General features: G+C 50.3%; 1 protein-coding gene and 1 pseudogene across 1 annotated transcript; one reads left to right on the top strand and one right to left on the bottom strand.

The window, feature by feature from the left end:
* Nucleotides 1-614: 614 nt before the first annotated feature.
* RETREG3 (reticulophagy regulator family member 3) lies at nt 615-27,255 on the bottom strand. Its single transcript, XM_002719403.5, has 9 exons — nt 26,898-27,255; nt 10,824-10,930; nt 8,985-9,015; nt 7,947-8,073; nt 7,206-7,290; nt 5,715-5,852; nt 4,128-4,210; nt 3,079-3,211; nt 615-2,739 (listed from the first exon to the last, which is right to left on the bottom strand). The coding sequence occupies exons 1-9, from the start codon at nt 27,134-27,136 to the stop codon at nt 2,285-2,287; spliced, it is 1,398 nt and encodes a 465-aa protein (XP_002719449.3). The 5' UTR covers nt 27,137-27,255; the 3' UTR covers nt 615-2,284.
* Nucleotides 16,338-16,911, top strand: LOC100350351 (large ribosomal subunit protein eL19-like; annotated as a pseudogene).
* Nucleotides 27,256-27,268: the final 13 nt, after the last annotated feature.

Below are 27,268 nucleotides of genomic sequence, written 5' to 3'. Positions count from 1 at the left end.
TGTCCCGGTCCCGCGGGGTAGTGCTCTTCCGCCAGTTGGTTTCATCGTTTGTCAAACAAGAACAATTGGTATTTGTGGCAGGGTGGTTGGGAAAACTCCATTGAAAGCGTCAGCGCCGTAACCCCGCTCCGCCCACAGGGGGCGCGCGACACCTGCCGTGGTTTGAGCGCCCAGGAAAGGCAGGGTGGAAAGGGCCTGGCTAAGCCGCAAAGCTTGCAGAAGTTTCTCGTCGGCCCAATCCCACGGCAGCACCTGGCAGGTGCTTTCCACTCCTGACCACAGTGGCCAGTAGGACAGAGCCCGAAATAAGCATTTCTAGTTTCTGAGGTCATCGGAACGCCAAAGAGCAGCTGCCCTTGACGCTCACAGAATCCGGAGGAGGGGCATGGCGCCTGTGAAACCCGCGCTGGTCTCCCCCCAAAGGGGGGATGGCGCTGCAGGCTGAATGCCAGCCACTCTCAGGTCTGCGCTCTCCAAGGAGGGCGTGGCCTCATACTTGTGACTGCCCTGGCCTGGCCACCACAAGGGAAAAGGGGGATGAGCAGGTGGGTCCCTCATACCTGAGCTTCCGCTTAGGCTGTCACAGGGGGACATCATTCAGCATCAGTCTCTTAGAAGATTGTTCTCATATAAGATTTATTCCCCAGCACCCACCCACCCCCAGTTCACAGTGGAGGACTAAGGAGATTCAGAGCAGGATCCCCAGGTACAAGAAACACCTTCCAAAGGTTTTGCTCTCTTTCCTTCCCTCCCTCTTGCTAACTCCCAAGGCCTGAAGCTACACACACTCATGCAAACACACAACACCCCACTTCCCGTTTTTTGCACACCAGCACTCACCTATAAGACATCCAGGCCCTGGGAAGAGCGAAGGTGTCCAAAGCCTGTCTGAGGACCCCGGAGTGGGGAGATGCCACTCCCCTTAATCTTCACACGAAGGTAAGTGACCAGAAGCAGGCACCTAGCTCTTCCCTTCTCACCGTTAACTACTTGCACGCCCTGGCCTCTACCTCATCCACTAACCAAGGGCAAACGTTTGCACACCCCCACCTGCAGCACGTGGAAATGAGCTCTGTCCAAGATCCTTCACTCAAGGATGGGAGTGCGGGGGGCGGGGTGGTCCCTGAGGATCAGCAGAGGGTTGATGCAGAGGGGAAGAGGATGGAAGAGTTTGGCTTGAGCTCTGACCGAGGAGGCAGAGGCTGTAGACTGGCACAGGTTTACAACCGATGATCGTTTTTGGGTTTTGTTTCACATGATTTCACTAGGGGCTGCGGAACGGATGCCCCTCAGAGGGGTCTCTGCTGATTACAGACACAGACTTGCTAACGGCCATCCTTAAAGGAGGCCCTGCCAAGTGAGGAAGCAGCAACAAATAAAGGAAAAGAGCAGAATAAAGAGTACGGACAGCTGGTGCCGAAGAGCTGGTAGCTCCCGGGCGAACCCACGGAGCCGTGTGTAAAGTGCTACTCCGCCGTCCCCCGGGGAATTATTGCTTCTCCAGAGGAGGACCCTAAGAAATGGGTGTGGTATTGCTTTGCTCACTGCTCAGGCTGATGGTCAAACAGAGCCAGGGGTCAGCAGCACCAAGACAACCATGTAGCTCCAGAAGATTCAGCGAGCCCTCGGGATACAGAGGCACTCCCGAACCCTCCTGGCCAGCTGACCGCCGTGGCCCTACGTGGTGTAGGGGAGGCCCAGCCCCACATCCTATTCACATTTCTTAAATTTCACAAGTGAATTAGGCCCTGGGACTGAGGCATCCAGAAATGGGGACGGCTGGGGGAAGTGGGGGCAGGTCTGCACAGCAGAACCAAAGGACAAGCTGGCTTGAAAAAACAAGCTGTGTTTCAACGAAAGATGACAACAACTCTGCCTCTTCTCTGGCTGCTGCCTGACTCTGGGGAGCAATGAGGGGAGGAAGGAAGGGATGCGATCTTCTGTCACGAGGGTCCCAGAGGACCCACTCCTGAAAGCAAACAGCAGCACCACCTCAGAGGGGAACCAATGTCCCTGACTACCTTGTTCCCCAAAGTACCATCGTGATGGACAGACGCCTGCCTGGGGGGAGCACACTCTTCAGTGACTGAGCACACAAACAGGCGTCCAGCTGCTAACAGGGGAGTGAGTGTCTGCTCTGAGAAGGCCTCTGAGCATCAGCCAGGCCACCCAGCATACAAATATAATTCAGGGGATGGGACCTGGGTTATTCCTTTGCCCCGTCACCTTATGCGGGATGGGGAGAAGAAAACTAAACCATATGACCTCCAAAGGGAGTCCTGTCTCAGTGGCTCCTGGAACTCGCAGGGTCCATCTGATTCAGCTCCGACTGGTCCAGAAGTTCAAAGTCATCTCCCTCAGCATCAGTGTCCAGGTCTGAAGTGGGGGCCTGGAGGAAGCCTCTTGGCCTCCGGGGAGGAGGGCCAGACGGACCTGGCTGGGAGGCCCCTGACAAGGCCAGCTGGATCATGCCCTGGGAGACCAGACTGGCAAGGCTGCTCGTGAGGTTGGATCCTACAGGCAGGGCACCAAGCAGGAGCTCTGGCAGTGCAGCCTCATCCCGGCTGGCGGGGGGCGCCTGGGGCTCCTCGGCCCCTGGCGGGGACCGGTACATCAAGCTGGGCATCCCAATGCTCGTGTCATCCTCGTCATCCAGGCCAGCAGGGTCCACATTAATGGAAGGGAAGTCGGGAAGGTCTCTGGCAAAGGATTCCTCTGGATCACTGTGACCATCCAGCTCTGGGAGAATACAGGGGAGTTTGAGACATGGCAGCCACCTGGCCCTCTCCGTGCCCCAGCGCTACAAAAACAAAACAAAAAACCCCACACGACTGCTTTTCCCACTGTGGATTTCAGAGTAAAGCAAAATCCACGGGGCTGCTTGGCTTCCCCCTCCACTTAGGGACTGGGGGCTACAGAAGCAGGGGTGATGCCATGCTGGCTGCACCTGCAGCCCTCCGGCTGCTCGGCCACGCGATCAGAACACGGGAGAAGCAGTAGCACTGGGCTCCTCTGTCCAGGGAAGCTTCGAGGCAGCAGTCAGAGCCTTTATCAGCCCAAGGCAAAGGTTCCCCTCACCTTCAGAGCCTTCTGTTAGAGGTGTTTGGCCCCTTGAAAGATTGAACGTGCCATTGTCTGTACAGGAGACCTCGGCATCCGAGTGCTCAGAGTCTGTGATGGCCAATTCCCTGGCAACAGCAGAATCATCGAGCTTAGGAAAAGAAGAGACCAACAAGCCTGAGGAGAGGATGCCGTTAGGACCGGGAGCAGCCCGCAGGGACAGCTGAACGAGTGCGCTGTTCCCAAGTGCTACCCTAGGACACAGACCAACCAGGGACAGATGGATGCTTTAGTATAAATCTTGACCTCTTTTAGGCTGCTTCCTCAAAGGAAACCCTCTTACTCATCAGCCTCTTACACACAGAAGAAAAGCAGACTTGGCGGTCAATGCACTGCTTACTGTTAAGCAGGTGGCTGCTTTTCGCAGGTGACCAGTAGGACACACATGCTGCCCAGACCTCAGGGTGGATTAGGCTGTTTAAAACATGATCACTTCAGGGGTGGCACTGTGGTGCAGTGGGCTAAGCTGCCACCTGCTAAGCCAGCAACCCATATGAGCGCCAGTGAGTCCTGGCTGCTCCACTTTTGATCAGCTCCCTGCTAATGCACCTGGGAAAGCAGCAGATGGTGGCCCAAGTACTTGAGCCCCTGCCATCCACCTAGGAGACCAGGATGGAGTTTTTGGCCTGGCCTGGCCCAGTCTTGGCCATTGCAGCCATTTGGGGAATGAAACAGCAGACAGAAGAACTCTCTCTCCCCGGGTTCTTTCTGTAATTCTGCATTTCAAATAAACAAATCAATCTTCAAACTTCAGTAGTTCTTCCACGAAAGTGAGTGAAAGGAGACACAGACCCGGTGTTTTGGTCACCAGGCTCCAACTGCGATGTAGGATACCGAGCCCCAGTGTCACTCCAGCTGCTTTCCTGGTCAGTGCTCTGGGGAACCAGGGAAGTCTAGGGCCTTGGAAAGCCCAGGAGCAGCCTGAAACCTGGCTCCTGCCTACGTGAGCTGCCAGAAGGGTGGAGGGGAGTACAGAAAACCGGCCGGTGGAGCAGCTCCCAGAGTACCTGAGGACAGAAGGCAGCCAGCTCCTCTTCACTGTCACTGTGGCTGTCCATGGCCCGTTCCGGATGCAGAGCTCTGCGGCGCACTGTGTGGAAACAGCAGATGGCTTTGATGCCTTCCCACCAGGGCACGAACCCCTCTGGACCTCCAAGGCATGAAATCAGCAATACAAGGAAGAGCCCGTCTGCGTATGGCCCTGAGCCTAAGGACAAGGCTGGTGAGCGGGACACAGCAGGGTCCGCTCCTCCAACATCCCTTCCTCCAGCCCTGGCACATTTCCATTCTGGTCAGAGGACCAACTACTAGGCTTGCCAACAATTCTCAGAATGGGCCGGGACAGGGCAAAGGCAGTGAGTGGACACCATCACAGAGAGGGTGAATTGAGGTGCCACCCGGGTTAAGTGAGGCTTTTGTGGGGTAGGTGTGTGGTGCAGTGGCTAAGCAGCCACTAGGCACACGGGCACCCCAGGCTGCAGTGCCAGTACACATCCTGGCTGTCCTTCCAGTCCAACTTCTAATGCTCACCCTGGGAGGCAGCAGGTGATGACACAAGTACGTAGGTGCCTGCCACCCACATGGGGGACCCAGGTTGAGTTTCTGGCTCCTGACTTCAGCCTAGCCCAACCTTGCCTGTTGCGGACACATACGGAGTGAACCAGCAGATGGCAGCAGATGGAAGCGCTCTCTCTCTTTCAAATAAAATGGAAATTGAAAAAATAAATTCTTCTAAAATCTGGCTTTTAGGGGCTGGCACTGTGGCATGGCTGGTAAGGCCACCGCCTTTAGTGCTGGCATCCCATATGGATGCTGATTTGAGTCCTGGCTGCTCCACTTCCCATCCAGCTCTCTACTATGGCCTTGGAAAGCAGTAGAAGTGGCCCAAGTCCTTGGCCCCTGCATCCACGTGGGAAACCCGGAAGAAGCTCCTGGCTCCTGGCTTCAGACCAGCCTAGCTGCTGCAGCCATCTGGGGTGTGAACCTGCAGATGGAAAATCTTTCTCTGTCTCTCTCCTCTCTCTCTCTATAACTCTTTCAAATAAACAAACACATCTTTAAAAAAAAAAAATTAAATACCTCACCCGATAAGGCCACAGAGGGAAAGGTTCCCACTGCTTGGTTCGTGTGCTGGCTACGACACAGCTGTCCTCAGAGCAGCAATTTTAATTAGCTTTGGAAGGCAGCTCTCAGTAGTGAAAAGAGACCAGGTTCAGGAGCTGAGAAGACCCACCCTGGCTTTCTATGAGCCTCTGCTTCCTCAGCTGGACAAGGAGGCCACCTCCCACCTCTCGAGATGGTTGCAAAGCTTTAATGAAGTGACAGGCGCAGCCGCCGCACAGTGACCGAGTCCATGGAAAGCGCTCTATAAGGAGCAGCCAACACGAGGGACAGCTTCGCTGTCTGCCCTTTGGTCAAGCCGGGAGAGCTTTCCTCCGCCTTGTTTAAAACGGCCAGCCAGCAGAGGACTCCCTGGGACAGAAGACGGCTTTTTCTTAACACTTCTGCTTTCAGGACTAGGATGTCAACCTGGTGGCTTCCTTCTCTGCCCCGAACTGCCCAAGGGAAAAGAAGCCTCCCCACGTGCCACTTACATTGTCTTTCTCTCTGCTTGGACATCATGTAGCCACGGACACTGAAGTCCAGCCGCTGCAAGGCCGGCCTCAGCCGCACGTACGCTCGATCCCACAGTCGGTGGTATACAGCAAGGGGCCATGTCATGACGGTTACAACTGAGAGCAAGACAGGGAAACAGGTAGCAAAATGGAGAAGGGGCTACAAAAACCAATCCCAACTGTCCCTGTGCCCTGTGTCCTTAGGGCTTCAACACTTAGTGTGAACTAGGTCTCTCTAATTCTTGTGGTCAGTGAAGGCAGGGATTTGCACAGCCACCCACAGGGCCCAGCACAGGGCCGTACCCAGCAGAGCACACTGCTGACAGGCCAAGGGCAGAGCCAGGCAGTGTGGCCATTTGCATACGGGTGTCACGAGCCATGAGCAAAGCTAAATGACAGCAATGCCTCAGCAGCTACACAACAAACCACACGGGATTCTGATATATAAGGGGCACAGCCCCAACAAGCAGAGCGATTTACAAACATGCAGTGGGTGGGGGCAGTGTTCCAGGGTGAACAGAACCCAGCAGAGGAACCCGGGAGTTATGTTCTGCTGACCCGAATAATTCCCTACTTAAACGGGGACATGCAGTTCGAGTACAGCTGGTAATACAATACATGTGACTGGACCCTCATCAGCTTCTAAAATCAAGTTTTAAGAAATGGACCTTAAGGGTCCATTTCATTGTGGCACAGGGGGTTAAAGCTGCTGCCTGTGCTAACTGCACCCCCTATCAGAGCACCAGTTTGAGCCCTGGCTACTCTGCTTCTGATCCAGCTTCCTGCTACTGCATCCTGGGAGGCAGCAGATGATGGCCCAAGTGCTTGGCCCCTGCACCCATGTGGGAGACCCGGATGGAGCAGGCTCCTAGCTTCAGCCTGGCCCAGCCCTGGCTGTTGTGGGTGGTTTCTCCCCCAGCTCTGCCTTTCAAGTAGATGAAAATAAATATATTTTTTTAAACTTAAAACAGACTCTATATGTGGGAATCCAGTTCTAGGTGAGAGGAAAGATATTTTTAAGATACTAACCAGTTCATAAAAATATGAAAAGGTCATTTTTGGGGCCAATGCTGTGGTGCAGCAGGTTAAAACCCCAGCATCCCATATGGGTGCTGGTTCAAGTCCTGACTGCTCCACTTCCAATCCAGCTCCCTGTTAATGTGCCTGGGAAGGTGGTGGAAGATGACCTAAGTGCTTGGGCCCCTGCATTCACGTGGGAGACCTGGAAAAGCTCCTGGCTCCTGGCTTCAGCTCAGCTCAGCTCCTGCCGTGGTGGCCATGTGGGGAGTGAACCGGCGGATGGAAGAGCTCTCTCTCTCCCTCAGTCTCTACCTCTCTAACTCTTTCAAATAAATAAATCTTTTTTAAAAAGAAAACGTCATTTCCTCAAGAACCAAAATATTATTCTCCCTAGAGCCAGAGCTGGCTGACACCGGAAGCGCCCGTGGAAGAGGTGTGTGCCATACTCACGCATCAGATAGGAGAGCAGGAGCCCAGGGACGTAGCGGCCCAAGACGGCCAGAAAGGTCAGAATCCCACAGCTCAGCAAGCAGAACTGGAGGAAGGAAAGACACAGTATTAAGTTTCTGCCATGTGGCAGGGGCCTGGGTGGGGACAGGGCAGGGGGTGAGGTGGGTGGAGATGTGACTCCAGATGGACATGTCAGAAGGACAGACACAGCCACTCCTGCACCCAGTGCTGATTCGGTTTGGGAGGAAAAGGAGGACACCCCTTCTACTCAAACTCCTTTTATGTAGCTAACCCCATAGGGCTGCACCTTCCATGCCGCAAACCTGGTTCGTACAGGACTTAGCCAAAAATTCTCTCTGAAAGCAAGCGTTGGTGTTGGGTTTTTTTTTTTTTAAGTCAAAGTGAGAAACAAACCAAAAACAAAACAAAAAAAAAACAACAATCAAAAAAACCCAACAACCTACCACATGTTTAAAATGACACAGGATGCACACGAGCAAGCTTTCTTTCCCATCTCGGGGCAGAAACATGGCCTAATCCAAGCGGTCAGCACACCTACCGAGGGCTCACCGTGGCCTAGTGCTGAACGGGCTGATCAGAAGCCCCGCCTACCACTTCCCTTGGGCTCTGTGACATGTCACAGCCTCTTCTTTCTTGCATACACAGTAAAGGAGCTGTTTCAGTTTAGCATGGACTGGACTGAGACGCTAGAGAGGAAAGTGAGAAAGGGAAGAGTCTTACCTTGCCTGGGTTTTGCTTTTTGAAAAGCAAAAGATTCCTTATGAAAATGGTCCCACTAACCCAGACTTCAGCTACGTGGTGGCAGAGCTCGGGCACGCTGAGCAACCGAGGATGCACAAAGCCCCAGCTACGGGAGAGAGAAGGGGGAGCTGTGAAAGGAGGGTGCTGAGGGCCCCCCCATCTGGCTGTGCAGGCAGCCAGGGCTTCCGGTTTGAAGAGGGGCTGGGGAGACTGGTCCCAGGTGCTCTGGAGGTGAAGCGTGACTTTCCTCTTGGTTTACCAAGTTGAAACTTGAATTTGGGGACTAGGAAGTCAAACTTGTTCTGACAACCCCACCCTATGAGAAAACAGCCCAATCCACGTGTGTAAACCTGCCACCCGATCCAAGGCCCTGGAAATACATGTCTCCCTGCACTCAGACCATTGCAATTCACTGTGATTGCAATCCAGGGAGCAAAGGAAAGCGCAGCCTGACGGACAGCACTGCTGCTGGGGTGTGGGGGGAGCAGTGGTGTACGTGCCCCTCAGAGAGAAATAAATAAAGCAAAACCAAAACAAACCACAGCAGAGAAAATTCCTCGGATCAAACTTCAGGGGTGGATGAACCGAGGCATGCAAGCAGGAGCTCCAAGACACAGGCGGAATCTTTGGCGTTGGCTGATGCCAGGAACCAGTGTGTTTTCTGACCGGGGACTTTAAATAGCCAGAGGTCACAGAAAACACTGCCCGGCCTGGCAGAAAAGCCAAGAGGCAGACGGACTGAGCCGCCTCTCGGTTTTCACACTGGGGCTGGACAATGGCGTGAGTTCCCTGGCGCGTCAGGTTATGGGGCACTGGACCTCCTCCTGTAAGGGTCACAGCACGTCGGCCCTCTCAACAGGCTGCCGCCTCAACATGAGGCTTTGTTAAAACGATTATTTGGAACAGATCCGGTTCTCAGCTTACACTGTGTCTAGAACACAGGTTAACAACATGTAACCAGCATAGTACGAGGATCAATCAGAGCAACGACAAAGGGATTTAGTTAGTGTTCCATACCTCTCAGTGTCTAATGCGTCGGGTCTTGGCACTACAATATTAAAACAAACACCAGCATTAGTTGGTAGGGAAAACTAAACACGAGGATGTTATGCTGTTGGTCTGACAGCTCAAGTTTTAATAGGTTTGGGGGAAGAGAAAACAGTAATAGTCAATAAAAAGGAGACACCATGTTACACTATCAGTGTTAGGGAGTGGCAAACAAGGGAACAATGGCTTATGCCTGTTCCTTTCTTGCTGTTGGGCCGGGGGTGGAGGGAAGAGGGAGGGGGTCCCCTTCTAGTTACCTCAGCTGACAGCCGAGGTGCACGAGAAAACACTCTATCCCCGAGCGTGTCTGGGTCATCTATGTACTTTAGGTGCCAGGCCACCTGGCATGTTGTAACGACTCCCGTCCTAGAAATCTGCTGCTCCTTCTTGTTGGTATTTTTTTGTTTGTTTCCTCTTTTTTTCCTGTTCTAATTTAAGGGACCCATTATCTACCCCCAAACAATACAGTCTTTTGACATTCACCAGTCATCAACCAAGCATGTAAACTACATGATTTCTTGAGGTCTCCATAAAATAGGATGGGAGTGTATTTAAAAGTTGTAGGCACTCTGGTCTGAATATGCTGCCAGTACCTCAAAATTAACATCTTCCTCATCCTCCCAAGCAAGCAAAGTCCCCTGCCTGCCCCGCCTCTCTGCTGTGTGCCCTTCTTCTCCGACCTTTAAGACCTTAACAAACTCTTCTGACCCCATCCAACTGTTCACCGGTCTGGATGTACCTTCCTTCTTCGTGCCCTTCGACCATCCAACATTGGCATTCAGACACTCCTCTCACAAGGACACTGCCACAAGGCCCTGACAGGCACCCCCTTCCCTTCTTCTCTTTCCACGTGGTCCTAAAAAAATGCTAGCAAACTAATCATTTTTGTCACCTCAGCAGACGACTCCAATTTTAAGACTCTCCAATACCACCCACTACCTATAAGATAAAGTCTAAATTTTCAAGTTCCAATTCAAGGCTTTATAAGATCTAACCCTAATATAGTTCTATTTCCTAGCTCTCCATTGTTTCTTATTTTTTAAAAAAAGATTCATTTATTTGAAAGTCATCTAGCTTTCTCTTTACTGAACTCTTGATTCTAACCAAAATGATCAATTCTCTGCTCTCAGGATAGGTTTTGCAACTTTGTGCTTATTAGGTTAATGGAGGTATGGCCCTGCCTGGAAACACTTTTCTCTCCACCTGTCCAAATCTTTTGACTTCATTCAAGGCTTGAGCAAGGGCCAACATACACGACAAATATTTTGATCACACACTGCAATGAGACACCTCTGGTACTGCTCTGTAACTGTCACTTAACTTTTCATATGTTTATGTGTATAAAATCTTTTAAAAAGAAACTTTATCTCAGGGCATTTCTGTAACTTACAATGTCTAGCTTAGTGCTATACAAATTTTAAAAAATAAAAATTAGATTAAAACAACTTCAAAGAAATCCCTGAGAGGTAAATTGATATTGCTTCAGGGATAAAGATGTGGTATCCAAAAACAAGAATTGTTAAAAAATGAAATAAAAACTTAAGGATTACTTATTCCTCAGGGCAACTGTGTTGGCAAGAATACCGCATATGGTGACTACAAATTTCCTGAGCTTAATGACAATGGGGAAGGCTGAACCAGCTCTCAGGAACCGCAGTGCAGCACAAGCCTCTAGGTGTCTCCTGAAGCAAATAGTTCAGATTTCAAATGACAGCCCCAGCTCAACACCACCACAGGCACCCCCAACACTAAAGGTGGAGGCAGGACGAGGCCATGTCCACTCTGACTGCTCTAAGTGCTCCACCTCACCTTTTATCTCAGGCCAGATCTTGTTCTTCCATTGATCAATACACACAATGATCATCAGACCAAACGCGAGCAAAAACACGAGACGAAGGGACGTCAGTGCAAAGAACCTGTAGAAAAGGAAAAACAGGAGACACATCTGGTTACTTCCAGAAAGATCACGTGGGCACAGTACAGGCTGTATAATGAACAGACTTCAGTTCCAGAGGGGGTTTTTGTTGGTGTAGTTCTGACACTGACGAGACACTTTGGGTAAATCACGTCAACATTCTGGACCTCAGCAATCTTACCGGGGGGGCAGAGGACATAACCTGCTGCTGCGAAGGCAGAGGACTAAGTCAAATATCCTCTGAAAACTCCCTGTCGGGGCCAGCACTGTGGAGCAGTGGGTTAAGCCTGCCTGCAGTGCCAGCATCCCGTGAGTCCTGGCTGCTCCACTTCTGATCCAGCTCCCTAATGCACCTGGGAAAGCAGGGGAGGATGGCCCAGGTGCTTGGGCCACTGAACCCACGTGAGAGACCCAAAGGAAGCTCCTGGCTTCTACATGACCCAGTCCCGGCTGATGCGGCTATCTGGGGAATGAACCAGCAGACCAGCTGATAGAATTTCTCTCTCTCTCTCTCTCTAGCTCTGCCTTCAAACAAATGAATAAATCTTAAAAACAAATAAAACCGCCCTTTCAATTTTCTAGTCTGAGATTCTCTTATTTTGGGAGTGAAATCCATCCTTGGTAACAAGTTGTTGTGACAGTGACACCTTTCAAATCTCTCTCTACCACATTAGACCTAGTACAGGACAGCAAGTGGACAGATGCATTAAATAGCATCTCAGCGGGGGCAGGCATTCGGTCTGTGGTTAAGACGCTACTGCTTTTTTTTTTTTTCTTTTTTTGATCCGCCATCTGCGGTGGGCCTGCCACCAGGATACAGATCTTCGTAAAAACCTTTATGGGGAACACCATCGCACTCAAGGTTGAACCCTCGATACAATAGAAAATGCAAAGGCCAAAATCCAGGATAAGGAAGGAATTCCTCCTGATCAGCAAAGACTGATCTTTGCTGGCAAGCAACTGGAAGATGGACAGACTTTATCTGACTACAACATTCAAAAGGAGTTACTCTTCACCTTGTGTTGAGACCTCGTGGTGGTGCCAAGGAAAGGAAGAAGTCTTATACCACTCCCAAGAAGAATAGACATAAGAGAAAGAAGGTTAAGTTGAGGGCCAGCGCTGTGGCATAGTGGGTTAAAGCCCTGGCCTGCAGCACTGGCATCCCATATGGGCGCCGGTTCTAGTCCAGGCTGCTCCTCTTCCGATCCAGCTCTTTGCTATGGCCTGGGAAGGCAGTAGAAGATGGCCCAAGTCCTAGGGCCCCTGCACCTGTGTGGGAGACTCGAAGACGCTCCTGGCTCCTGGCTTTGGATTGGCGCAGCTCTGGCCGTTGCGGCCAACTGGGGAGTAAACCAGCGGATGGAAGACCTCTCTCTTTTTCTCTCTCTCTCTCTGCCTCTCCTTCTCTCTCTGTATAACTCTGATTTGCAAATAAATAAATCTTTAAAAAAAAAAAAGGTCAAGTTTGTTGTCCTGAAGTACTCTAAGGTGGACGAGAATCAGTCGCCTGTGTGGCGAGTGCCCTTCAGAAGAACGTGGTGCTGGCGTGTTTGTGGCCAGCCACTTCGACAGACATTACTGTGGCAGATGTTGTCTGACTTACTGCTTCAACAAACCAGAAGACAAGTAACTGTATAGGAGAAGTTAATAAAATACATTAACATACCAAAAAAAAAAAAAAAAAAAGACGTTACTTAGGATGCCTGCATCCCGCGTCTAAGTGCCTGAGTTTAAGTCTGGCCCCACCTCCAACTCCAGTCTCCTGCCAATGTGCTTCTGGAAAGGCGGCACGTGCTGGCTAAGGCAGTTAAGACCTTGCCACCCAGGTGGGAGACCCAGCTTGAATTTTCAGCTCCTGGCTCTGGCCTGGCCCAGCCTTTGTGGTTGTGGGTGTTTGGGGAGTGACCTGGTAGATGGGAGACTGAGTTTTGTATCTCTCTGCCTTTCAAATAAATAAAAATAGATTCAAAAACTTATAACTGTTTCATTCAATTAAATATCTTTTTACAGATGAAGAAATTGAAGTCCCCAAAAGTAAAATAACTTAAATCCACATAGAACGTTCCAAAGCTTGTCAGGCACTTCATTGAAGAACCCAAGTGTCTAAGGTTGGCTAAATCCCCACTCCTGTTTTATTGAAAATAAAACATACAAAAAAAAAAAAAGCATCTTTAAAATATCAATGCTTGGGGCCGGTGCTGTGGCATAGAGGGTAAAGCTGTTGCCTGCAGTGCCGGTTCAAGATCCGGCTGCTCCACTTCTGGTGGAGCTGGAGGTCCAGCTCTCTGCTATGACCTGGGAAAGCAGCAGAAGATGGCCCAAGTGCTTGGGCTCCTGTACTCGGGTGGCAGACCCAGAAAGAGCTCCTGGCACCTGGCTTCAGATCAGCCCAGCTCCAGCCATTGCACCATTTGGGGAGTGAACTAGTGGATGGAAGATCTCTCTCTCTGCCTCTGCATCTCCGTTACTCTGCCTTTAAATACATAAATAAATCTTTTTTTTAAGATTTTTTTTAAATTTATTTGACAGGTAGAGTTACAGACAGTGAGAGAGAGAGAGACAGAAAGGTCTTCCTTCCGTTGGTTCACCCCCCAATGGCCACCACAGCCGGCACACTGCACCAATCCGAAGCCAGGAGCCAGGTGCTTCCTCCTGGTCTCCCATGCAGGTGCGGGGCCCAAGCACTTGGGCCATCCTCCACTGCCCTCTCGGGCCACAGCAGAGAGCTGGACTGGAAGAGGAGCAACTGGGACTAGAACCCAGGGGCCATATGGGATTCCGGCGCCGCAGGTGGAGGATTAGCCAAGTGAGCCACGGCGCCGGCCCCAATAAATAAATCTTTAAAAAAAAATAAAATATCAATGCTTTTCAAACTTGCAAAAACTTGAAAAGGAGAGAACATTTTGCGAGGCCAGAATTATCCTGATACTGAAATCAAGGATATGAGAAAATTTCAGTCTAATATCCCTTATGAATCCAGATGGGAAAAATTTTCAATAAAACAGGAGTGGGGATGTAGCCAACCTTAGACACTGGGGTTCTTCAATGAAGTGCCTGAGTGCAATCCCCACTCCAGCTCCTGAATCCAGCTTCCAGCCAGTGCAGACCCTGGGAGGCAGCAGTGGTGATAGCCCAAATGCTTGGGTTCCTAGTTCCTATACTGGAGACTTCGCTTGAGTTCCCAGCTCTCAGCTCCCAGCTCTGGCCCTAGCCCAGCTCTGGCCACTGTGGACATCTGGGAACAGTCCCAGCAGATGGGAGCACTCTCTCTGCCCATCTGTCTAGCCCATCTCTCTACCTCTCAAAAAAAATTTTTTTAAATCTTCAATAAAATACCAGCAAACTAAAGTCAGCAGCGTATTGGAAGTAGTGCACACTCTGACCAAGAGGTCTATATCCAAGACTGCAAGGGCAACTCTAGAGATAGAAATCAATATATGTAATGTGCCACATCAATAAAATGAAAGAAGAGCTAGTTCCTACTCGAAGGAACCAACCACAAAGATATTTATGAACTACTGGGAAATCTGAATGCTGGTAGTACAGTGACGATATTAAGGAATCAGTGTAACTTTTTTTTAAGATTTATTTTATTTATTCAAAAGACAGAGTTACAGAGAGAGGTAGAGCCAGAGACAGAGACAGGTCTTCCATTCCGCTGGTTTACTCCCCAAATGACTGCAACAGTGAGAGCTGAGCTGATCTGAAGCCAGGAGCTCCCTCCAGGTCTCCAACACAGGTGCAGGAGCCCAAGGACTTGGGCCATCTTCTACTGCTTTCCCAGGCCACAGCAGAGAGCTAGATCAGAAGAGGAGCAGCCGGGACTAGAATCGGTGCCCATATGGGTGCTGGCACTACAGGCTGGGGCTTTAACCCATTGCACCACAGTGCCGGCCCCAGAATCAGTGTAACTTTAAGTTTGATGTTAGAGTAATTGTATATTTAAAGAATCATGATCTTTTAGAGACACATACTAAAATATTTACAAATGAAATATTATGAAGTCTGGGAGTTGCTTCAAAATAAAGGTTTGACAAGGGGCAGGGTATGAAAGTAATTGAGAAAGACTGCTGCGAGTAGAAAATCCCTGAAGCTGGATGATGGGCACATAGGACTCTTTATGTAAACTATTCTCTCTACCTCTGTACATGTTTGAAATCTTTCACAGTAAAATTCTTAAACCAACCAACCAAAAACCAATTCTTGAGGCTAGTGTTGTGCTGCGGCATGTTAAGATGCCAGCTTGCAATGCTAGCATCCCATATCGGAGCGCTGGTTCGAGTCCTGGCTACTCCACTTCCAGTGTAGCTTTCTGCTAATGCACCTGGGAAAGCAGTCGAAGATGGCCCAAGTGCTTGGGCCCCTGCACCCATGTGGGAGACCCGGATGGAGTTTCTGGCTCCAGGCTTCAGCCTGGCCCCACCCTGGCTGCTGCAGTCATTTGGGGAGTGAACCAGCAGATGGAGGTGCTAGCTCGCTCTCTCACTCGCTCTCTCCTCTCTCCGATGCTCTGCCTTTCAAATCAGTCAATCAATCTTGAAACAAGCGCGTTTTTCTGACTCCATTATTCCACCCACATGCCTCTCCGGCAGTGCCCTGTGGGGCGTCCGCAGTCCAGGGCTGGCCGGGAGCTCACTGTGCCAGTCCAGGGGTAAGCAAACATTTGGGAACTTGCACAGCAACCTCACCAGGGAATTTTCAATCTAATACTGGATCTGGGCTTATATTTTCTATATCTTTTTTTTTTCATTTTTCTGCAACTCATTTATTTTGTATCTGATTTGTAACAGCCTGAAGGGAAAACACATCACTAGTTTTTCACATGTATCATGTGACCCTGAATAAATTAGTTTATTTAATAAATTAATTATGTTAATAACAAATCTTACTGGGTTGTTTGTGGGTATGAAAAACAACATATCTAATCACTTATAAAGTATTACACTAGATCTTGGCCAAAAAGCAAAGATACAAGGTACCTCATAAATGCTTAGCATGTCCATTCAATTTTATAAAGTAACAGTATTACTATTATTACAGCAACTGATCAAGCAAGGGTAAGCACCACCGAGGCTGGGGCTGGCCTTGCGGTACAGCAGGCTAAGCTGCTGCCTGTCATGCCGGCGTCCCACACGAGTCCCAGCTGCTGTTTCTCAGCCAGCTCCCTGTCCGTGCACCTGAGGATGGCCCAGGTGCTTGGGCCCCTGCATCCACGAGGGAGAACCAAAAGAAGCTCCTGGCTCCTGGCTTCCGCCTGGCCCAGCCCTGACCATTGTGGCCGCTGGGGAGTGAACAGGCAGATGGAAGACCTCTGTCTCTCCCTTCCCACCCTTCTCTCTGTAACTCTGCCTTTCAAATAAATAGAATATTTTTAAAAATTGGAGTTCTTCCTTTCACCGCCGCGGCCGCAGCCATGAGCATGCTCAGGCTTCAGAAGAGGCTCGCCTCCAGCTTCCTCCGCTGTGGCAAGAAGGTCTGGTTAGACCCCAGTGAGACCAACGAAATCACCAATGCCAACTCCCGTCAGCAGATCTGGAAGCTGATCAAAGATGGGCTGATCATCCGCAAACCTGTAACTGTCCATTCCCGGGCTCGGTGCCGGAAAAACACCTTGGCACGTGGGAAGGGCAGGCATATGGGCACAGGTAAGCCCACAGGCAATGCCCGGATGCTGGAGAAGGTGACCTGGATGAGAGGACGCGGATTTTGCGCCGGCTGCTCAGATGTTGTGAATCTAAGACTGACCACCACATGTACCACAGCCTGACCTGAAGGTGAAGGGAAACGTGTTCAAGGACAAGCGGATCCTCATGGGACACATCCACGAGCTGAAGGCGGACAAGGCCCACAAGAAGCTGCTGGCTGACCAGGCTGAGGCCCGCAGGTCGAAGACCAAGGAGGCCCGCAAGCGCAGAGAGGAGCGCCTTCAGGCCAAGAAGGAGGAGATCGAGACTGTCCAAGGAGGAGGAGACCAAGAAATGAAGAGAAACGACGCCCCACCCCCCACCCCCGTCTGTACATAGTGGCCTCGGGGATTGTCGCGGGTCGGTCATCAAAATAAAACACGTCTTTATCCGAAAAAAAAAAATTTAACCAAGGTTCGATTATAAATAGATCAGTCTGTAATGACCTCTTGAAACCATGACCTAGGCCAGCGCTACAGCTCACTTGGCTAATCCTCCACCTGCGGCACCGGCATACCGGGTTCTAGTCCTGGTTGCTCCTCTTCCAATTAAGCTCTCTGCTGTGACCCAGGAAGGCAGTGGAGGATGGCCCAAGTGCTTGGGCCCTGCACCCGCATGGGAGACCAGGAGGAAACACCTGGCTCCTGGCTTCGGATCGGCGCAGCACCGGCCACAGCGGCCATTGGGGGGTGAACCAACGGAAAGGAAGACCTTTGTCTCTGTCTCTGTCTACTCTGCCTGTCAAAACAAACAAACAAACCATGACCTAAGAAGAATACGAAGAGAATAACTCCCATATTATAAAAAAAAAAAACCTTTATCTGTGCATTATATGAATATACACATACACAGGGAGTGGCAAATTTTTAGTCCCCAGACATTTTTGTTGATAATAATAAATTATTAATTTTGTATGTTACTCAATTAAGCTATACAATTTTAATTAATTAATTTATTTCAGAGACAGAGAGCTCCCATCCACTGGTTCATTCTCCAAATGCCCACAATAGCCAGGGTAAGGCCAGGCTGATGTCAGGAGCCAGAAACTCCATCTGGGTCTCCCTGTAAGCAGCCAGAACCCAACTATTTTATCATCATTTGCTGCCTCTCAGGTGCGTTAGCAGGAAGCTGAACAGAAGTGGAGAAGCCAGGACTTGAACAGACACTCTGATGTGAGACACAGGTGTCCCAAGCCAGGGCTTAACCTGCTGTGCCACAAGACCCACCCCAATGCAGGCACGTTAAATGCCAGGACAAATGCCCACCCCAGTATTTTTTAATTAAAAAAAAAATGTATTTGAAAAGCAGCATTACAGAGAGGAAGAGTGAGAGAGACCTTTCATTCACTGGTTCACTCTCTAAATGGCTGCAACAGCTGGGGCTGGGCCAAGCCGAAGCTAGGAGCCTGGAGCTGCTCTGGGTCTCCCAAGTGGGTGCAGGAGCCCAAGCACTTGGGCCATCTTTCCCAGGTGCATTAGCAGTGAGCTAGATTGGAAGTTGAGCAGACGGGTCTCAAACTGGCACCGATATGAAATGCCAGTGTCATGGGCGGAGGCTTACCCTGCTATGACACAACACTGGCCCCAGTATAATTTTTTAAAATAACAATTTTTAAAATCATACAAAGACTAAGGGATGGAAGGAAAACAGAATTTGGAAATGCAGTCACCAATGACAACCCCATTGCAATTTTTCCATCCCACTGTAATTACATATGAGATTAAAGATTGAAAGCAGCTTAACAGAAATAAGCCTCTGGAGCTGCCCCCAGGACATTAATTTTCCCCACAAAGCCCTCAGTGCATCATCCCAACAAACAAGTAAATTTAACATGGCCGAGGATGAGGGCTGCGGAGTTCTGTACTCCCCGGGGCCACTGCCTCCCCACTCCGGCAGCAACATGTGGTGTGCCTGCCGCTCTCAACAGAGTGCTCAGAGAGCTCTCTAGGGAGGTGATCCAGACTAGCTGCACTTTGCTCTTCCCACAGCGTGGTTACGAACACAAACAGAAACTGGGGCAGGGAAAGGATATGGAGCTCATCTAGGAAGCTTGGTTTTCCAAAGATGAGGGCAATAAAAACACTTCCTCCAAGTCCTGGATGATTCCTGTAGCCTATTGCGGCCCCCACCCTCCAATCTCATAAATTACGTTTCAACCCAACATTTACTGAGTGCTATTGTACACGGAGGCCCTGGGTAAGTAGCTCTGTTACTGTAAAGAGTAAGGTATGAGCCTTGCTCTCAAGTGTATGAGGGTATGTGTGTGTTTACAACATACAACTAATATGGTAATAACAGAGAGGACATATAAACTTGGGTTTGAAACACAAATGACAAGAAAATGGAGCAAAAGAATGTGGGGAAGTAAAGAACCTCCAGATAGAAAGGATGCCGAGCTGGCAAGATCCAGCTAAGGAGTCATAAGCAGTCTGAGACTGAAAAATGAAGAACAGAGAGGGATCCACCTGGAGGGAGGAGTTAGACCAAGGGCCCCTTACGACTTAGGGCTTGGGGGCTCTACCTGCAGAAGAAGGCAAGCTGGTGGAGTGTTTTATGAACTGTGTATTTATAAAAAGGTTTATTTGTTGGAAAGGCACAGTGGAAGTGGAGCAGCTAGGACCGGAACCAGTGCTCAATAGGATGCTGGCATCACAGGCAGTGGCTTAACCTGCTGCGCCACAAGGCCGACCCCGTAAAGTGTGTATTTTTAAAAAAAAGATTTATTTATTTATTTACTTGACAGGCAGAGTGACAGAGAGAGGGAAAGACAGAAAGAGAGAGATTGATCTTCCATCCATTGGTTCACTCCCCAAATGGCTATAACAGCCAGTGCTGGGCCAGGCCAAAGCCAGGAGTCAGGAACTCCACCCTGGTCTCCCATAGGTGGCAGGGACCCAAGTACTTGGGCCGTCATTCACTAGGAAGCTGGACGGGAAGCAGAGCAGCAAGGACTTGAACGAGCGCTCTGACATAGGACACAGCTATTGCCACGCCACAATGATGACCACTGCATTGTCTGGGTTATGAAGGCTAAAATCGCATTTTCCTGAACAAGATTAGTCTTGGTCCATCGATCTGTTTTGTGCTCAGTTATATGCTTGTATTGAACAAGCCGCCCTCAGAACCTGAGAGGAAGATTTCCTGTGTGGTATAAAATAACATTTCTATGGAAAATAGCTTCTCCCAAATAGATAAAAAATTAATGGAAAGATCATCTCCAAGAGCTAGAGTTGGCCCCTCCAAGGTACTCAGACCATTACCCGCAGGGGTCTGTCAAACACCAAGTAACGTGGGAAGTGTGTGCTCCATTCCTACCCCTAAATGTAGGATTCCTAAACAGAATGGGGATATCAACCTCAGAATGAGGTTTTGGATACAATGTCATATCATGCTTGTCACTTTACAGAAGTAAGCTGAGCGTGCACCAGTTGGGGAAAAAAAAAACACCTCTGCAACTGTGCACCAGGACAAGATGTAAGGAAGGATGGCAGCCCTGCAACTGCTATTCCCGCAGGCAAAAGCTCAAGGGCAGTGCAGAACTCTGATGGGACAACAGGCAGGGCCATGATGCCGCCCGGGGGGTCAGCCGCGGCCTGTGATGCTGGCATCCCATATGGGAGCCCCAGCTCCCTCCTGATGCATCTGGGAAGGTGGCAGAAGATGGCCTAAGTATTTGGGCCCCTGCCACCCATATGGGAGACGCTGATGGAGTTCCTGGCTCCTGGGTTTGACCTGGCCCAACCTTGGCTGTTGTGGCCATCTGAGGAGGAAACCAATAAATCCACCTCTTCTTTGAATTTCAAATCAATCAATCTTAAAAAAAAGACAACAAGTAAAACATTTTCCAGCAACTGTTATCAGCATGAGAACTCTCCAAGTGAAGACAACCGTAAATACGTCAACTCTGGAATTCATATGTGACCCATTTAACTGGAGGCTGCCACAGCCCAGTAGGCCTTCTATCCATGGTAGGCTCATCTCCTTTTATTTGTCATTAAGGTTTATTTTTTCTTATTTCTAAAGGAAACAAGAAAAAATAAAAATGAAATTAGTACATCTCTATTTATGAAATAGTCCTCTGCCAAAAAAATATTTTTGTGAACCTGCATCTGATCAAGCCTTCAGCTCCAACTGCCATTTACAGGGAATTACAGAGCAGAAGGGAGCGTGGCTAAGCCACAGGGCAAAGTCAGCACATCCAGTCGGTGCTACGCGTCACAGGACCGAGGGCTTCGTCAGCATGACAGCCGCCAGCACAGCGCAGGGGCCGCATCTGATTCCCAACTCAAGCTGGTTTTTAAAAAACCAAAGTATCAGTTACATTAATGAGAAAACAGGACAGCTGAACTGTGACCAGAAATTGCTAGTATTTTCACTTGTGGTGATGGTAGTAGTTTCTTTTAAAAAGCCTATTTTTCAGACATATTTACAGATTAAATGATATTATACCCAGGATTTGCCTCAAAATGATACAGAGGGCGTGGAAAAAGAATCAGAAGACACAAAATTGGCCATAAATCAGAAAAACTTTAAGTAGGGTACATGTTAGCCCATCCCTAAAAGTTAGAGACCGTCACCCACATACTCTAAAATGTGGGCAGAGATTATTCCCGTCATTAAAAAAAATCCATATATAAGGTCACTGTGGAAGTAAATGACATACCTGGTTTTAAAACCTTTTCACTTCATAATACACAGACATGTTTTTCCACGTTGCCAGAAAAGCATGAAGAACTTTTAAAATGACTACACTATGTATATAACATTAAAGTCCCTAATTAAACTCAGATGTTTCCAGTTTCTGATATAATGAAGAAAAGCTGGACTTCATCTTGTTGAGCAGGAATCTCTGTCCCTGTGATTAACTACCTTAAGAGGAATTACTGACTCAAAAGGCATTAACTTTTCAAAATAACAGCTTTATTGGCAGAGACTGCATTCGGTAAACCTCACCATATTACATGAATTCAACAGTTTGTAGTATAGTCACAGAGCTGTGTAACTATCACCATTATCTAACGTTAGAACATTTTCATCACCCCAAAAGAAACCCTTATGCACCGACGACTCGTGTCCCTAGCCCTGGAAAAGCTATGAACTTTCAAAGTATCCCCGCACAAGCTGCCAGACTACTGAGGAAGGCTGCAACTGAAGTTCCTGCCAGCCAGGGCCCACTTTACCGTATTTGCCGAATTAAATATTATCACATTTCAAACTGGATACGCAGAAATTAGAAACTCATTGCCACTCAAATTTTTTAATTGCTCCCAAGAGTGAAATCTTAGATAATCACTGATTTCCCCCCTTTTGTAAACTGCACCTCCACTTTGAAAGGGGATAAAAACCCAATTAAACTATCATTCTAAGGAAGCAGAGCAACCTGGTATCCAGAAAGATTGTGAGACATTCTAGGACCAAATGCACTATTTTCTAGTTAATATACCGCAGTTCCAGACCGTTAGTGCAGGTACGTTAGGGTTCATTAAAATCAGAAGAGATGGCCAAATGCCTGTTTTCAAGCAAAGCAAAGAAGATGGCATTTCTTGGTCCCTTTGTTAGGGCAGAGCGAGTGTCTCAGTGGCACTTCAGAACAAAGCTTCCCAGCCTACAGGGACAGTCGGCCCATTATTGTACTGCACTTGTCACTGCCTGCTTAATGAACCAGTCACTGGTGATTTAGCAGCAAAGAATTAACCCAGCCTACATCACGTAATGATAGTTGCTGCTCGCACAAAACCAGAAATGAAACCACCTCGCTGCTCCTGCCCCGCGGGATGCTAATGAAGAGAAAGCAGCACCCTTGCAACGAGGACAGCCGACCTGCGCAAACTAAACCGAGGCCGCCTAGGGAGGCCCCCGCTGCCCAGGGCAACAGAAGCCCTCCAAACCCACCATCAGGGACACCTGCTCAGCTGTGTCCATCCACAATTCCACGAGTAACTGTTTCTTCCCACAGAAATCACACTTAAGTGGCCCTAATCGTCCATTTCCTCTTCCCCACTTCTGTTTTTCATCCAAATTCTAACCTTTTAAAACACAATTTTTGTATACCCTTAATCATTCAAGTCAGTTTTTTAGAGGGAAGAGGGCCCCCCTTTTTTTTCATTTGTGGAAACAACAGATTGCCCGCCAGTCCCCAGAAGCACAGCACAGCACAGCACAGCAGGGCCCAGCCTGCAGACTGCTGTCAGGATCCCCAGTTCACAGCCCACCCAGGATCACAGGAAGGAAAGGAGCTGGTGGTCGCCCAGCCCTGCCGGAGCGGAAGGGGAGCAGGGGGCCTGGAACTCATGCTCCTGTCCAGCGCTCGTCTGCCCTCCCCTGACAGCCAGGAGTATGACCCAACACCCAAGACTTAGTTGAACCTGTTCTTTCCTGATCCTGCCAGGACGCACGCTGGCTGTGGAGTTCTTCCCCCAGGTCTCTCAGTTACAGCTGGGGTGGAGGCTAATGAAAATGCAAGCGATCAGTCCAGAGCCAAGAACAGAGGCTGAGTGACCAGAAGTAACCCAGGCGGGAAGATTTCTGATAATTTACCATACCGTACTTGCTCTGCAACCAGAGAGATAGAAAGAACGAAACGAAAGCACTGAAACACTCCAGCTGCTGGGACCTGAGCCGATCTCTAGCTCTGACGGTTTTGTTTTTAAGATGGAAGGGGGCACAGACACAGGTACAGGAAGCCATGACAGGGAACACGGAGCACTGAGAGGTAAGAGATACCCACCTGAATCTGACTCCTATCCAATCTTCTAATGTTTCAAAAATGCCTAAAACACCCCAGTAAATGATGTGCCATTACTCACAACAGATAATGAAAGAACCGTGAAGCATTTCAGATTTGATTTTTCTAGTCCAAGTTGATGCTCCTCCCTTTCCTAAACATTTAAAATGCCTGAGAGGGGCCAGCGTTGAGGAGTTCCAGGTAATGCTGCTGCCTGCTGTGCTGGCATCCCATATGGGCACCAGTTCGAGTCCTGGCTACTCCACTTCCGATCCAGCTCTCTGCTCTGGCCTGGGAAAGCAGTGGAAGATGGCCCAAGTGCTTGGGCCCTGCACCCACACAGGAGACCCTGAAGAAGCTCCTGGCTCCTGGTTTCGGATCAGCGCAGCTCCGGCCGTTGTGGCCATTTGGGGAGTAAACCAGCAAATGGAAGACCTCTCTCTCTCTCTCTCTCTCTCTCTCCCTCCCTCCCTCCCTCCCTCCCTCCCTCTCGGCCTCTGCCTCTGCCTCTGTAACTGCCTTTCAAATAAATAAATCAAACTAAAAACCAAAACAAACAAACAAAAAACCCACAACTCTTGTTTCTCCCTCAAGTCACGCCCTCACTTCGCCATATCTCCCCACCTTCCTGGGGTGTGATGGGAATGTAGCCAGTATGGTGTTCGGGATACCCAGCTGCAAGGCCAATGATAAAGACCGATGCCAGCAATGCTTTAAGAGTCAGGAGGACAAAAAGGGGCTCTGGGTGAGAGTCTAAACAGCACTGTAAGCTTGAGGACATCCTACCCACGGCCAGCAAACTAAAGGTCAAGGGGTGGCCCAGGCAGAGCAGTTACCTGCAGGCAAACCTCCACCTCACGTCTGCTTCAGAAACCTCTCAGGAAAGGCATGTGTGAAGCCCCCACCTCAGAAACAACATCTATGCCAACAACTGCTTATTTGCATTAATCAAGTTTTGGTTTAAAATTCATTTAAATCAGAGGCAAGCATTAGGCCCAGAGGTTAAGACGCTGCTTGGGACGCCTGATCCCATATCAGACAACCTGGGTTTGCATCCCAGCTCAGCTCCCAATTCCACCTTCCTGCTAATGCACACTCTGGACTCAAGTCCCCTGACATCCATGTGGAAGGCCTGGGTTAAGTTCTGGGTTCCTGGCTTTGGTCTGGCCCAGTTCCTGGCCCACTGCAGGCAATTGGGGAGTGAACCAGAGGTTGGAAGATCCCTCTGCCTTTCAAATAAAAATAAATAAAAATTTAAAACTCAGGGCCCGCATTGTGGTGTAGCAGGTAACACTGCTGCCTGCAATGCTGGCATCCCATGTGGCTGCTAGTTGGAGTCCCAGCTGCTCCACTTCCAATCCAGCTGCCTGCTTGTGTTCCTGGGAAAGCAGTGGAAGATGGCCCAAGTGCTTAGGCCCCTGCAACCACACAGAAGACTCAAAAGAAGCTCCTGGCTCCTTGCTTCGGACCAGCCCAGCTCCAGCCATTGCAGCCACTTGGGAAGTGAACCAGCAGATGCAAGATCTCTGTCTCTCCCTCTCTATAACTCTGCCTGTCAAGTAAACAAATAAATACATTTTTTTTGACAGAGTTATAGACAGTGAGAGAAAGAGACAGACAAAAAGGTCTTCCTTCCATTGGTTCACCCCCAAATGGCCGCTACAGCTGGCGCTGCGCCTATCCAAAGCCAGGAGCCAGGTGCTCCCTCCCGGTCTCCCACGAGGGTGTAGGCACCCAAGCACCTGGGCTATCCTCCACTGCCTTCCCGGGCCACAGCAGAGAGCTGGACTGGAAGAGGAGCAGCTGGGACTAGAACCCGGTGCCCATATGGGATGCCGATGCTGCAGACGGAGGATTAACCAACTGAGCCACGGTGCCGGCCCCCAAATAAATACATTTTTTAAAAAAGATTTAAAACTTATTTAAGGGGCTGCCGTGTGCTGTAGCAGGTTAAGCCACCACCTGCCACACAGCACCCCATATGCGCACTGGTTCAACTCCCAGCTGCTGGGCTTCTGATCTAGCCCCCTTGCTAACGCACCTGGGGAAAACAGCAGATAATGGCCCAAGTGCTTGGGCCCCTGCGTCCATGTAGGAGACCCAGATAGAGTTCCTGGCTCCTGGTTTTAGCCTAGCCCAGCCTGGCCCAGCCTGGCCATTGCCGTCATTTGAGTGAACCACCGAATGGAAGATCTCTGTTTCTGTCTCTCTCTCTCCTTCCCTGTAATCCTGCCTTTCAAATAAATAAATCTTAAAAAAAAAAAAAAAAAAAACTCATTTAAATCCTCATGAAGATTTTTTTTTCCCATCAGCCAGTCATACTGACACAAATTCGTTTTATGAGAACTAACGTTCTCCCGAGAGGTATCAAACGCCCGGAATGAGGAGCTAGACATCGAGGGGAAGGAAGTGGGTCCCTCGTGTGGGGGAGGGGAGGTCAAAGAAGCATCACCAAAACACAGTGACTACCGTAGAAGAAAGTTTGTCATCCAGCTTGCTAAGGGCCCTGGAGGCAACAAATCTGCGAGAGACAGCTCTGACACCTTTAACTTGGGGCTCTTGCAGACTGGGAGAGGATTCGCTTCGAAGCTGAACACTGCCTTCCCCGCCAACGAACGTGGAATTATTTGCTCTCCAGCTCACACGCTTTAACTCGAAAATCGAGAATTCCACTGGAAAGCTAGCTTTAAAAACACACACTTTGTTTCAGGCTTGTCCCAAATGGTTTTCATTCAGTTGTCCATGCCAGTTCCCCTGGAGTTGGATCCGTAATACCTCCTTAGTTATTATTAAGTTCAAATTATGCTCGGTACAGCCTATGAACACACAAGTCCCCTGCAGGTGACCAGAGAGGAGTTGTTCGGAGAGCAGGACGCAGCGGTGCCAGTGTCGGCTCTGGTAACGCGCACACACCATCAGCTACCCTCCACCTGCTCGCTTACAAATGCTGGCTGAGGACGCCTCCCTCCCGCGTCCCCCCCACAATCACCAGCTCATCGGTGTCTCTGTTTTGTTTAAAGCTCTGGAGGTTCACACCGAGACGCGGGTTTCACCAACTTCCAGAAGTGGGCGAGCAAACCTCGAACATGCTAATTCACGCGAAGCGCTCCAGCCTGTTTGCTCCCCACACCTCCATCCGGCGCCCGTGCAAGACCTGCCTCCACTCCCGACAGGAACGACTGTGTCCGGGGCCGGTCTGCGCGGCGCCCCTGAGCAGACGGGGAAGGGGAGGCGATGGTCTCAGAGGACCACAGCGCTCCCGAGCTAGGAAGGCGCCCTCGCACAGAGCGAGCGGCTCGAGAGCGTCCCCGCAGCTGCTGCCGGGTGTGCGGGCCGAGGGCGCGGGTGCGGGTCAAGCAGGGGAGACAGCTGGAAGGGCCCCCGGGGGGAACCGGGGCGCCCAAGCCTGGAGGCGGGATGCAGTGGAAGGGGGCGAGGTAGAGAGGCAAGTGCAGAAGGGGCCAGTGCAGCGAGGACAACAGGGCAGGCAAGAGGCAGCGCCCTACGGAAACCTGACGGATTCGCGCCTCGGGGAGTTCCCGAGGGTCCAGTTCTCTCACCAGAAAGCCGCGTTCAGCCCCAGGCACCACAGGGCGCTCCTGGCCGGCCGCTCCCACACCAGGGCTGCCTGCACTCGGCTCAGGAGAGGCTCGTAGGGCCCCAGCACCTCCACCAGGGCCCGTTGCACCGCCTCCACCTGCTGGTCCCGCTCCCAGGAGCCTGACATAGCGCGGCGGCCCCGGAGAGCCGGCCCAGAAGATGGGCCCGGGGCCGCGGCCACCCCCTCTGGCTCCGCCATCTCCCCCCCGGCAGCCACAGCATCCGGGGCCGCGGCCCGACAGTCACAATAACACCGACTGCGCAGACGCGCGCCTTGGCGGCGGAGGCAGGCCTCCGGACCCGCGCGCTTGCGCACAGGCGCCAGCCCGCG

The sequence above is a fragment of the Oryctolagus cuniculus genome, chromosome 17 (genome assembly GCF_964237555.1).
Source record: "Oryctolagus cuniculus chromosome 17, mOryCun1.1, whole genome shotgun sequence".
In the NCBI taxonomy this organism is placed as follows: domain Eukaryota; kingdom Metazoa; phylum Chordata; class Mammalia; order Lagomorpha; family Leporidae; genus Oryctolagus; species Oryctolagus cuniculus.
This window is presented reverse-complemented; position numbering and strand designations above follow the sequence as displayed.

Coding starts and splice junctions, on each gene's coding strand:
- RETREG3 (XM_002719403.5), bottom strand. CDS start 27,136: ATGGCGGAGCCAGAGGGGGTGGCCGCGGCCCCGGGCCCATCTTCTGGG. Junction 8,074..8,984: donor GACGCATTAGACACTGAGAG/GTATGGAACACT, acceptor TCTCTCCCGTAG/CTGGGGCTTTGTGCATCCTC. Junction 4,211..5,714: donor CAAGCAGAGAGAAAGACAAT/GTAAGTGGCACG, acceptor GTTTCCACACAG/TGCGCCGCAGAGCTCTGCAT.